General features: G+C 34.4%; 1 protein-coding gene across 1 annotated transcript in view; it reads left to right on the forward strand.

Moving 5' to 3' along the window:
* The window catches only part of zgc:92429 (uncharacterized protein LOC445063 homolog), a 54802-nt gene extending 43658 nt beyond the window's left edge, over positions 1-11144 (forward strand). The window contains exons 10-11 of the mRNA XM_039766251.1: positions 3233-3295; positions 10533-11144. Of these exons, the coding sequence (XP_039622185.1) occupies positions 3233-3295; positions 10533-10763 (294 nt within the window). The 3' untranslated portion in view covers positions 10764-11144. The remainder of the gene's footprint in view (positions 1-3232; positions 3296-10532) is intronic.
* The last annotated feature ends 1902 nt before the right edge of the window (positions 11145-13046 follow it).

Here is a 13046-nt window from a genome sequence, read left to right on the forward strand (position 1 = left end):
TTGTAATCTCAAAATACACTTCATAGATTGTGTGTATGTCATTCATTTAAGATAATAGAAATTTTTTTCTTTAATATGCTTTGTTATTGTCATTTGAGTACTTTTATTTTCTTGAAAAATCTAGACATAAAACATGAAATTTTAATCAGGCCACATGCAGCCTAGGGGGAAATTCAAATAACCAATTAATAAACTTAAGTAAAACCACATTGTTACAACAAAAATACAATTTACAGCATCCATCAACTCACCATTTACTGCCAGGTTTTGCTGGTCAAGCTATTATTGATTCTGCCATCGATCATCCCAGGACAGGATCCCGTCACTGAAAGACGCAGAGAACACTCATATAGTACACACAAACAACACAGTGTAACAGCAGTTTAGAAACATGTCTCAGCTTAGTGAAAGGAGAATGGAGTACCCAGGGGAAAGCCAAAGGAGAATGTGCAGAATCTATTTAGAAATTAACATTCCGTTCATTCTTGACAATTTACTTGCTAAGCTGTTATTTTTTTATTGAACACAGCTCCATCTCAGGGAAAAAAAATAAACACACAAACTGCATCATTATCTTGAATGTGTGGATAACAGCTCCCTTAACAGCTGCTTCTTGCTTGGGTGCACCTTTTGTGTTCTTTAATAAAGAAATACATATAAAATGAAGACGTTCAATGTTCTGAAGAACTACAGGTGCCCATACCAAAGAAGTAAACCAGAAGGTCTCCAAGACATACTGGAGCCAGACTCACCTTCCTCTTTTCAAGACATACCACAAACCTTTTCAAGTGAACTTTGGGCTCCCTAGTGGCATAGCGGCCTAGTAGCAATTGGTGAAGAGCCACCAACTGTTGTTCTGTATCTTACATTGTATCAATATGATTGACATTAAAGTATGACACGTCACAGGCTCAAACAATCCTCTGAGTACATGTTGTCTCTTAGATGGCATATAGACTAATAGAAAATTCACATCTAGAGGTATCATGAAATATTTTACATACTTATGGCAACACAGAGGTTGGTACAGTGGGTATTGTTGTTATCTCCAGATAGATCCACTCTGCTGAGGTTGAATCTACTGCTGGGATGTTGTCTGCTTGAAAGTTTTAAGCCTGAAGTTTCTTTGTGTATTCCAGTTTACCTCCCACATCCTGAAAATTGTACACGTTAAGTGATTCTAAAATTGAACCATATGGGTGTGTGTGTGCTCTACAATGGACCATCCAGGGCTATTTACTGTCTTGCACACAGTGCTGCCAGGATAGACTCTGACTCCCTGTGAACCTAAATTAGATTTAACCGGATTTGAGAATGAAACAGCTACATAAATGGATGGAGTTGTTTGCACTAAAACTACACAGCTCCAGAGACATGGGCTTGAATTCTGCACCCAATTGCCATATGTCTAAACTTTCTGCATTCTAAATAATAATAATAATAATAATAATAATAATAATAATAATACATTTTTATATAGCACCTTTCCCATGATAAAGGCGCTTCAGAAAACGACCGCAGATATAGTATACTGTATGTAACCTTGGATACAAATGTTTCCAAAACATAGATATACAAAGCATCAAACAGAATAAAGGACAATAAAACAGAGTAAAATACTAAATGCAGTACTAAGAAAAGCCTAGCAAATAACATAATCTGTGATATAACACACTGAAATTCTGGACAGTGAGGTAAACTGAAAGAAGGGTCAGGATGTCAGATTAAGTTAAAAGCCATCCTGACCAGAAAAGTTTTAAGATGTTTTTTAAAAGAATGAATGGGGTCAGCTGATCTAATTAATCTTGGGATGTCATTCCAAAGTCTGGCTGCTATACAGCTAAAGGCCCTGTCAACCACAGAATGCAGGTTAGTGTGGGGCACAACAAGATTGCCAGAATCAGAGGACCTTAGTGGGCGAACAGGAGCATAGTGATGGAGAAGGTCACTGATATAGTCTGGTGCAAGGCTATTTAAAGCTTTGTATGTTAATAACAGAATTTTATATTCAATCGTGTAATATACAGGGAACCGGTGGAGGCGAAGCAGAATGGGTGGGATGTACTTGCTGTTGCTGGTTTGTGTTAAGATTCTTGTAGCAGTGTTTTGAATCAACTGGAGCTGTGAGATAAGATTAGAAATGGCACCTTCCAGTAGGGAGTTACAATAATTGATGTAGGATGTGATAAAAGAATTGACAAATTCTCAGCATTAGTAAAGGAGAGGAATGAGCAAACCTGTGATATCTTACAGAGGTAAAAGTAGGAAAGTTTCTTAATGTGGTTTATGTGGGTGGAATAAGAAAGGGAGGAATCAAAAATTACACCAAAATCCCTTTCATCAGATGAAGGTCTGATGAGATCATTGTCAAGAGTGACTGACAAGGGGCTCATTTTCTTAAGCTGCACTTTACTGCCAATTTGAAGGAGCTGAGTTTTGTTGCAATTTAATTTTAAAGAGTTCTGCTCCATCCAAGTTTTATTGCAGTGTCTGTGGATTCTTCCCCAGGTACTCTGATTTTGTTTTCATACACTAAAGACATCCATGTTAGGTTAATTGACCTAGTATAAATATGTGTGAGTGCATACTGTACATACACATAACTTATGATGGACAGGCACGCTACCCATTGGTTAGTTCCCACCTTGCACTCAGTGATGCTAGAGTAGATGTCAAACTTGCACTAGGGAAGTACAGTAGGTTAGAAAATAGAAGGATGGATGAATAAATACACACATCATCAGTCAAGTAATTTACAACTGCAAGAATGTCTTTCAGGGTGAATATAAGAAGCATATTTATGTTCATAGGTATACAAATAACCAACTTTTTTTTACGTAGCACGTTTTCTATAGTAAACACCATCTCAAGGCACTTACATCACCAGTTACCAATATATCAATCAAGCACAGAGAGGTAGGTGACTTCCCTGGGGTTGAACAGTGAGCAAGAAGCAGGACTGAAATCTTAGGGTTTTCAAGTCCACTGCTATAGCCACTATGTAACACGTTATCTAGGCATGTAGAAGTAATATATTGAATTATATTAATTGCATGACATTTTTTGCCTGTCAGGGACTTATTCCTGTGCCTTTAGTAAGTACTTTAAAATTCTGCTAATGCATAACTCATTGATACTATGACATATATTTAGTTAAACCTATTTGAAATCTACCATCATCTTAGACAGCCTTGTGATCAAAGCCTCTTTCTATGCTTTTTTTGTTTTTTAGCTAACTGTTCACATCCAGTTTGACAAGGAGAAAGTGTTTCACCAGGAATTCTACCTCTGGGGGGTGAGTATTGAGATATTTCCTGTCTTTTCTACTGCTCTGCATTTCTGTACACTATATCTATGCTTTTTTTAGTGCAATACAGAACCTACCCAAAAGTGTGAAAACTAATTGTTTTTTCTCTTTCCAGGAAAAAGTGCATTATTTTAATCTTATAAGTTATATTAATTTTTAGCATGTACTTGATTATTTTCTATGATCCTGCTCAGTGGTCGCTGATAATGCTATTAGTTTGAGACCCTTTTGATGAATGGTTTCTGGCAGCTTTCTCTTTTTCAACAACAACAACATTTATTTATATAGCACATTTTCATACAAAAAGTAGCTCAAAGTGCTTTACATAATGAAGAATAGAAAAATAAAAGACACAGTAAGGAAATAAAATAAGTCAACATTAATTAACATAGAATAAGAGTAAGGTCCAATGGCCAGGGTGGACAGAAAAAACAAAAAAAAAAACTCCAGACGGCTGGAGAAAATAATAAGTATTTAATTTATTGCTCATGATATTTTCTACCAGAATGTATTTAAAGTTGTTGTCTTGACTTATGTGCAAGCTTTTTTTTTTTTTTAAATTGGGAACAGATATATGAAGCTAATAAAACTACAGTAAAAAATGCAAACAAGCAAAAAATAAAGTACATCCAGTTAAACATGCACCACTACAAATCTGTCAGTTGCAGACATTAACTTTTATAACTACTCAGCATGAGGTGATTTAATAAAATTCAAAGATATTCCACTTGATTACATATTTTAAAAACTATTACAAGCTAATCCATCTAAATTAATAGTTTCGTTTTTCTTTTACAGCGCATTACAATTTCAATCTCACAGACTCTTCTAAAATAAGTCTAGTCAGAATGTATATAAGTTTCACAGTATGTCACGGATTCAGTTCTAAATGTAAGCAGCTCCTATTCTTTCAGAATTCATTTTAAATGATGAGTGCATAAGATAACAATCGAAAATACAGAAAAGAACATCAGTGCATTCAACTCACTTGTCCAGTTCAGGGTCAGAATGACACCATGCCATTGCAAAGCAAATTCACTGTTACACTGAATTTAGAGTCACTAGTTAAGCTTAGTTTTTCACACTTCTAGATTTTGCAAAAAAAATAAAAAGAAAAAAACTGAATACTCAAATTCCCATTAGGTGGAGACTGGGCTGAAACCCAGTTGCTGGATTCTTGAGCTGGCGCTCAGTAGCACTATGCAGGGCACTACTGTTTCTCCCAGTAGACCCAGAGTTTATAAAATTTATAGATTTGTCAACAATTAGCCTGTGGTTATATGAATTGATTTGGAAAATAGGAGATAAAGAGTATTTTAAGGACAGTGTAAAAAATGGCAAGGTGAAAAGCCAGAAGGTGAAACATAACGCCAGAGACAAAGCAAAAATCAAATCTCAAACTCAGGTATAATACTGTAAATACGTCTTAACTATAACAATTTACCCAAACTAAACACTAAGATTCATACATTTTTGATGTTTTTTTTTGGTTAAACCCAAATGATAGACATTGAATATTACACACTGCCATCATAAAGAGTCTCTTCTTTATAAAGTCATGTGTAACGTCAGTGGTTAGCCATGTGATCAGAGAAGGATGCTGCAGTTAACAACAGTAACATCAAAATAGCAATGACCCTTAAAGAAATTGTAAACAAAATCATGTCTTGAATATGTGAACAAAATAATAATAAAATCTAAAAACCATAAAGAAAAAGGTTTTGATTAATTTAACTACAATACAATAAGACACAAAATGAAATGAAACTGAGCTCACAACAGGGTGTGCATATGACTTAAAAAGAGACGGACTAGCGCCCTGTCCAAGCTTTCTTTCTTTCTTTCTTTCTTTCTTTCTTTCTTTCTTTCTTTCTTTCTTTCTTTCTTTCTTTATCTTCACATTGCCAGTATAAGCTTTCATTCCCCACAGCTCTGTGGTAGACAAAAACAGATTCAGAACATGGATCAACAGTCAACTCTTTTCTTTACAGAATGATATAACTATAACATTGATGTGCAGTGATCAGGATACAGTAAATGATGTTGTTATTTGAATTATATACAGTATATAGTCTATGACAGGCTGATGAAAACATTTTAATCTGCAAACTGGCTTTAGGAGAGTCATTACAAAAGTATAAAATTCATTAATACCATTGTAATCATCTTTGTATGACTTGCAAAGTCACATGAAATTCATTCCTATGTGACTATTGTATTAGCTATTGACTAACCATAAATTATTAATCAAATTCCCTTCCTATCCAACAGAGAAGGAGTATGATATGTTGGAAGGGTGTTCTTGGACCATTAATTGACAACAGAAATAAAAAAAATAGTAGTGCAAGGGATAGAAGATGAGTGAACAACATTGAAGTCAAATGTATTAAGGTTATAACCAAAAAGGACAAAGAGAATCGAGCAACCAAAACTGAAGATACAAAATGAAAGTGAAGTCAGAAAATCATGCAAAAACATTCTGGTTATTTTCAATGCTAACTAACACATTAAAGTTTGTTTTTAAAATTCAAAAACTTGGACAAGGAAGATAGTGCTTCACCGTCTTAAACAGTGTCAGCCTGAAGACGACATGAGACCATTTCTAACAGCCAAAAGCCCAATTTTGTAGTGCTCTTTGAGTAAACAACATGTCTATTATGATTTGAGTTTCTTTTGATTTTTCTGTTGGGTTTACTGGAGACATGAGCAATCATCTTGGTGATATTTTGGTGGTCTTGATGCCTAGTGAATCCAATTCTGCAGTCGGAATATTATTTAGAGCTTCTGTTTTGAAGTAGATTGTTTTTTACCATGTTTTGCAGTGTTAGTGTTATTTTGTTGTTTTTGTATCGCCTATTTCCATGAGGATTCTTCCATGACACACCTTGGCTGTGCCCAGTTGTAATGTTATTGCTATGATGGTATAAAGATTCTCCAAAAACTGTCACTTGATTCAAAGATTAGACCAAACTTAGTGATTTACTGTATTTACCTTGAAATTTTGATGACTGGTTATTGAAACAAAACTCTATCATTTGTCTCAGATTTTTGGTTTATGGTTTGGTTTTAATGGCTCTTTTACTGACTTCTGGTTGGTTTTGCCCTGCACATGCTTTTTGACTCCATTTTCATGTCTTTTTAGTCAAAACAACAGTGGTGCCATATATAAAAAATAAGCAAGTAAAATAATAAAAAAGTTAAAAAATAATAGAAAAACACAAAATAATGACAAAATTATATTTTCTAAAAAATAACCTCCCAAAATGCCAATCAGTGGGAAGATCTAGTAACAACTGAAGTGATGGGAATGGGACTGTAGAGGCATTCCTCTACACACTAGTAACACAAGTAAAGCCAAATGTAAATGTAAATGGTGTCACAATTAACAACATCAACACTAGTGAGGGATGAACCTGAGAAGAACATAAATGTACCTAAACAGGCCTAAACTTCACTGGCTGAAGTACAAAATGTTATATATTTGGGATTTTGTTTTGTTTTTGGCTGCCATGTTGTCTTCCATTGTCTAGGTAGCTTTCACCGTTATTAGGAGGTGTTTTAAAAGGTTGCCCAATTTGCTAGTAAACAAACCTTGCTTTGTGTCTTTATAAAGAATAATTATTTTTTGATCTCTAGTTTTCTGACTTCTAATTGCCCTTTTAAAACAAGTTGGCTTGCTTGATACAAAGTACAAACTCTTATAAATTGTGTATGTTGAGAATTTTCTTTTCTCTCTTTTAAAATAATTTTTAGAATAATATTTTATTTTTTGCTGTTTTTTTTCTCTAGCACCGTTCTGTTTGGTTTCCTCACAGTTATATCCATCCATCCATCCATTATCCAACCCACTATATCCTAATTACAGGGTCACGGGGGTCTGCTGGAGCCAATCCCAGCAAACACAGGGTGCAGGGCAGGAAACAAACCCTGGGCAGGGTGCCAGCCCACTGCATTCACAGTTATATGTTTCCTGAATATAATAATAATAATTATTCACAGTACTGTGACATTATTTGGTTTTACAATTGAGAAACTCCATGTCATTATTCCTGTTGCATCGTCAGCAGGACTCTTTAAATCTGGAACAACTAGTCTTTCGGTGTCTGTAATTTGCATAAAAACTTTAACAAGCGAAACACACATTCTTTCTCAACTGTCTGCTTTTTGTCTGCTTTTAGTCTTTTTAGTCAGTTTATATTCATTTCTGGTTGATACACATTTAATCTCCTAGTCCTCTTCACTCCTTCAGGCAGAATAGAACCTAGCACTCTCTTTCTTTACCTCTCTCTCTTTTTCTACTCTAGACCCTGGTGTTTTCCTTTTGCCATATATGCCTTTACACAATCTCTCCACTTAACTTTAGACTCAAAAATCTTTTGGCTGCGAGGCACTTTTAAACAACCTGTCAAAGTCACTTCTAGCCAGACCCTACAATTACGTCCAAGGTTGGGGTCTATTTTATTTTTCTTCTGGGGACACAAGATTGTAACTTTTTCTAGCAATACCTGAGTCTATAGTTTCACTTAAAATGCCATTTTTCCCAGACATTATCTATAATGTGTTAATAGGACATCACAAGCTGTATATTCTTATTTGCCCTGTAGCCTTCAGAGGATAGGAGGTACTGCAGTCTTTTTCCTTTCCTCCCAAGACTCTCTTTCTTTATTCCTTAAGGGAGTGGGTAAAGAACCCAGATTTTTCAGTAGCTAGTCTGCCCACTAGCATTCCTAGGGAACATTACATGTATTACTATGTGTATGATAAATTACAATACATTAGCCAGTTCACAATGCTTTCTTCAGCCCACTCAATACAGTATATACATCAGGAGGCAGTGTTCCTTTCATTTCCAGATTACATCTTGTGCTGCCATTGTGGATCTCTCTTTCTCTCTACCACGAAGGCCTTTATCGGATCTAAAGGCTGTTGTTGCCATTGTGATGGTTTCATCTTGCTAACATGCACAAACTAATAAATTCCTATAGACACAAATGGCACATAGTCAGATATGCATGGCCATTGAAGTTAACCTAAATTGACTGAAAATGCAGCTATGGAATCACAATAGTTTTTTCCTTCATCAAAGTAAAGATTCTTGCAAATCAATGGGTTTACAGTACTTCTGTTATCTACAGTATATAGATTCTACACAGATTCGAGGTATGTTTATTTTTGTAAACAAACTACATCCACTTGACTGCTTTTTGTATTTGTATGTTGTAGTTTTTTTAACAACTAGTGTCATCCATCTAACAATGTAATTTCAGCCAGTGACATAGGAGGAGCTTATCTATCAATTTGTCTATTTGTAACGCGACAAGAAGATGCAGTGAGAAACATTGCTTTAGAGTTATACATTATAAGAAGAATGTATCTTTGTATTAATTTAGTTACTGATGCCATTTAATAATAAGTGAATGAATTAAGCACCATTTTGTAGCATTTTTTAATGTTATCTATACTTGAATAATAATTCTAGCATTAATGTGCATTAATTTAACATTAAGTTAAGGACAATTATTCAGCAATATCTACTTGGTCATTGAAGGGAAGATTTAGGCTTAATTCAGGAGAAAGAATAAATAACCTTGCAATTATCTTTTTATCACTTTAAATAGGTTAGGCCTTGGGGTTGGGCTGGGTGGCATGGGGCAAATGCCTGCAATCCAGAAGTTGTATGTCTATATTTAAACTGCAGCTAAAAAAGGTTCTTTTTTAATTTTTGACTTATTTTTTATTTTTTTGTTTGACTATTTAAATTAATTTTGCAAGCAATTCAAACCGGATATGTCTGTGTACCAATATCTATATTGAATGTGCAAAATGAATGAAAATTAATTCATTATATACCTGTAGATATGACCCAATAGATAACCAACAACACCAGTTACATAGTGGCTGCTGACATGCTAACTGCAGTTAACTTCAAATGTTACAGTGCAGGATGTTTGTGAATTCGTCAGCTAATGGTGGCAAGTGCTCATTACTGCCAGTGGAATCATCACTGCTTGATCCATACATGGAGTCCTGTGGACATGAGAGAGGAAAAATGATTGATGGGAACAAGATGTAAAATGTTTTGCTTCAAAATAGCAGTCTGACAATTTCAAAAAGTCAAATGAGCATTTGATTACTTATGGCAACTTCTGTCTGCAGAACCCTGTCTGAACAATGCATGTTTGGGGTTCAGCATGTAACGAAACCAATAGCATTTCAACTATATTTACAGGCTTTCTTTTTTTTTTTTTTTTTTGAATTTCACGTCTCTGAAAAGTTCAAATATATGTCATGTGACTGAAAAAAAAAAAGTATTTACTCATGGTTCTTGTAAAAAGACTTCATGTCCAAGAATTATTGTGAGAAGGGGTAAAATTGATTATGTGAACTTAGACATGTTCAAAGAAAGGAAACAGTACAGAAAAATGCAAAACAATCAGACAAACAAAATATGAAGACAAAAGACAGAAAGGAGTTCAATAAACTGAAACAAAACTTGACACTAGGGCCTACTTTTTATGAAAGCTAACTAGCACTAATATTCTGATGTTTTTCAGCTGAGAGTTAAGACATGTTTGAACTACAGTCATACTTATACCATCACAATCTGTAACTGGCGAAACAATTGTGGTCCCGTGATGGCTCCCAATGTGTTGTATAAACAAAGCATGAGACAGGAAATAAAAAAATTAAACTTCCTCAAAATAAATTGAGAAAATAAAGAAAACCCTTAAAACAGAATCTGCACAAAACAAAACCATAAAATAAATAAAAAAGCAATATACTGAATTAATTACTACAATTCCTATTTACTGTATCCTTGCCAACATATTTAAAGAAGGTAATATCACCATCCAGTCAATGTCTGACATACTGTGCCAGGGTGAATGTGAAGAGTACAATTGTAAAAGTCTCAGAAGGTGGTGGACAATGGAGAATGATATTTGTGGTATTTTAATGCAAGTCCATTTGGGAGATGCTTATTCTTTGAATTTTATCAGCTTTTAGCAATGCATTAACTATAGTGTTTCAGTTCTAATGCTGTGCGTATCAGTACATTTTATACCTCTGTGCCTGTGTCTTGACTGCTATGCCAATGTGAAGATTATTATTATTATTATTTTTATTATTATTATCTATGATGTAGTCTATAACTTTTTGAACCCCTAATGCTCATGACAAATTGGTAGCTCATGGCTGTGAGTGATTGTTTTCTTCTTTCGTGCAGGTGATTAATGTGGAAAAAAGCTTTGTGACCATGGTGCCATCTAAAGTGGAAGTAACACTTATCAAAAATGATCTAGTGTCCTGGGGAAAGCTGGAAGACCCAAAAATGAAGGCTGAAAGGGGAACTGAAGCAGCAGATGAGAATGCAGTCAATGAAGAAACAAAACCAGAATGGGAGGATTCTGATGATGATATTAGTCTAAGTGATTCTGATGAGGAATTTGCACAGTAAAGAGTTACATCATTTGTCCTCTCAAAAACAGATCAGTATGAATACACATAGGGTGCTGTATTTCAAGTAGTCCAAAAGCTTTGCCTTGAAATGAATTTATTAATAACCAGAAATAAATTATGGAAAATATCAAGACAATACTGGATCCCAGCATCTACAGAATTGTAACTCTATAGACTATAAGCTGAATCTGCAAACAAAAATGGATATTTTCAAATTCTATCTGAGCAATCAAAAGTATGAACACTGAATCACATTAGCCTTTTCTTTAAATAGACTGCAATTAACAGTAATTAAAATTATGAGACAATAAAGCCAAATCAAGTTAAAATGGCTTTTGGCAATGTGCATTTTAAGTGACCTATTTGTCTTCTTAGTTTGTGATTTATTTCAAAGTTTTAATCTTAATGTGAGCTGTAATTAATGTGTTTTGAGGCACATTTTTTCAATGTCTTAAGAATAAAATAATAGTTAAATTGACAAAGTTCTGATTGTTTCTCTGTACTTGGTTAAATCAGGCAATATGCTTATACAGACTTAATATTTCATAGTACTGAGCCAAAGTATAGTTTAACCTATGGCAGTATTGTTTTATTGTAAAACCAAGACTAAAATTTGATTGTAAATTTTCTTTTTTCAAATAATTACTTTATTTAATAACAACACTGTTCACATCTCTGTTGTTTTAAAAAGCAGTTACTGTCTATCAAGAAGATGAGCACATAATTAAGTGATTTTCTGGATGCTACGAAACTCTTATTCAGCCATGTAGTTTCTCATATATTTTTCTGCTTATCTAAGTGTAACATCTGGCCATAGATCCCTGTCACTACCTGATTGTTTCCAAGCCAAAAGGGTGGGAAGTACAGTAAATATTTAAGTAGAGCCACTACTACTTTTTTAGTTAAAACTTGTGTATACTAAAGTAAGCAAACAGTAAACATCACTTAATATGAGAATATTTGATCAAAAATCTAAACAAAAAACACATTGCTTTGTACAGTAAACAAAACACAATACTATATTTAATAAAACCTTAGCACAATATGTATCCATATTCCCAAAGCAAATGTAGTCAATAGTATTTTGACTAACAGGAATTTCCATAGTAGTTCAGAACCAAAGCAGTTACAATAAACAAGCATCAGATATATAAGGATGTTACAGAGGAGAAGTCAAACGTACTCACAGCCAGTAATACTAAATGTTAACAGACTGTACATTAAAGTTTACAAAGCCTGCCAAATTTAAAGTTAGAAGCAAAACTAGATTTGTAACCAGAAGACTTCACTAAAAAGAGATCTAAAAACAAAGTCTTTAATTTTCAACATGTTTGGACACTTTTTAGTATGCATAGTCATCTTTTATAACATGATCACCATAGCTGTCATGAGTCAAATGGCACATGCATCATGTGCCTAACAACCATGTATTATCATATCACACACACAAAACAGCGGCAGCCATGACAAATAACTATACAAAATGGGGGTGAAAGAAAATCTTAGACAATCACAATGGAATGTTGTCACTAAAATAACAGTAATAATAATAAATTATAAAGAAAAAAAAGAACATTACTGGAGCAACCCTGACAGAAAAAGCAATATACACACCTTAGCAAAAAAGAAAACAAAAGCAAAATAACTAAATATTACCCAGGCAAAATTTGTACACATGATTCTACTGTGTCACAAGCTTTCTCAATCTGAGAATCTCCAATTTGTCTTCAAATGAAACTGGCTACCACTTTTTTACAAAAGTAGTCAACGAAGTTTCTTGACAGCGAGGTATCATGAAATACTTCCAGTCCTAGACCTTAATTACTACTATGTCCAACAAAATAGAAACTATGACCCTGTCCATTTAAAGTGGACACTTACTGTTAAGACAGTCCACTACAGACTGTGTATTTCTGCCCTTGTAGCTCCTCAGCACTTTCCAGTTCTTGTGTTAGCTTAACATTAACCCAAAAATATGGGCTAGATATATGGTGCACTCTCTTTCCAACCTTGCTAGCAAAATGAATATGTTTATCACACATCAGCAAAATGCACAGGCTCAAGAGCTTTAAACAACAATTGTGAAACATTATGTAAACAGCTTCAAAGTGACTGTTACATCTCACATATGAGGTATACTGAGGATGTGCACAGACCTTTGGGTGAGCAGTAACTATAAAGAGTAGAAAGGAACTATTTATTACATATATACTGTCAGTCAGTCAGTCATTTTCCAACCCGCTATATCCTAACACAGGGTCACGGGGGTCTGCTGGAACCA

Source organism: Polypterus senegalus, chromosome 10 (assembly GCF_016835505.1).
Source record: "Polypterus senegalus isolate Bchr_013 chromosome 10, ASM1683550v1, whole genome shotgun sequence".
NCBI classification, from domain to species: Eukaryota; Metazoa; Chordata; class Cladistia; order Polypteriformes; family Polypteridae; genus Polypterus; species Polypterus senegalus.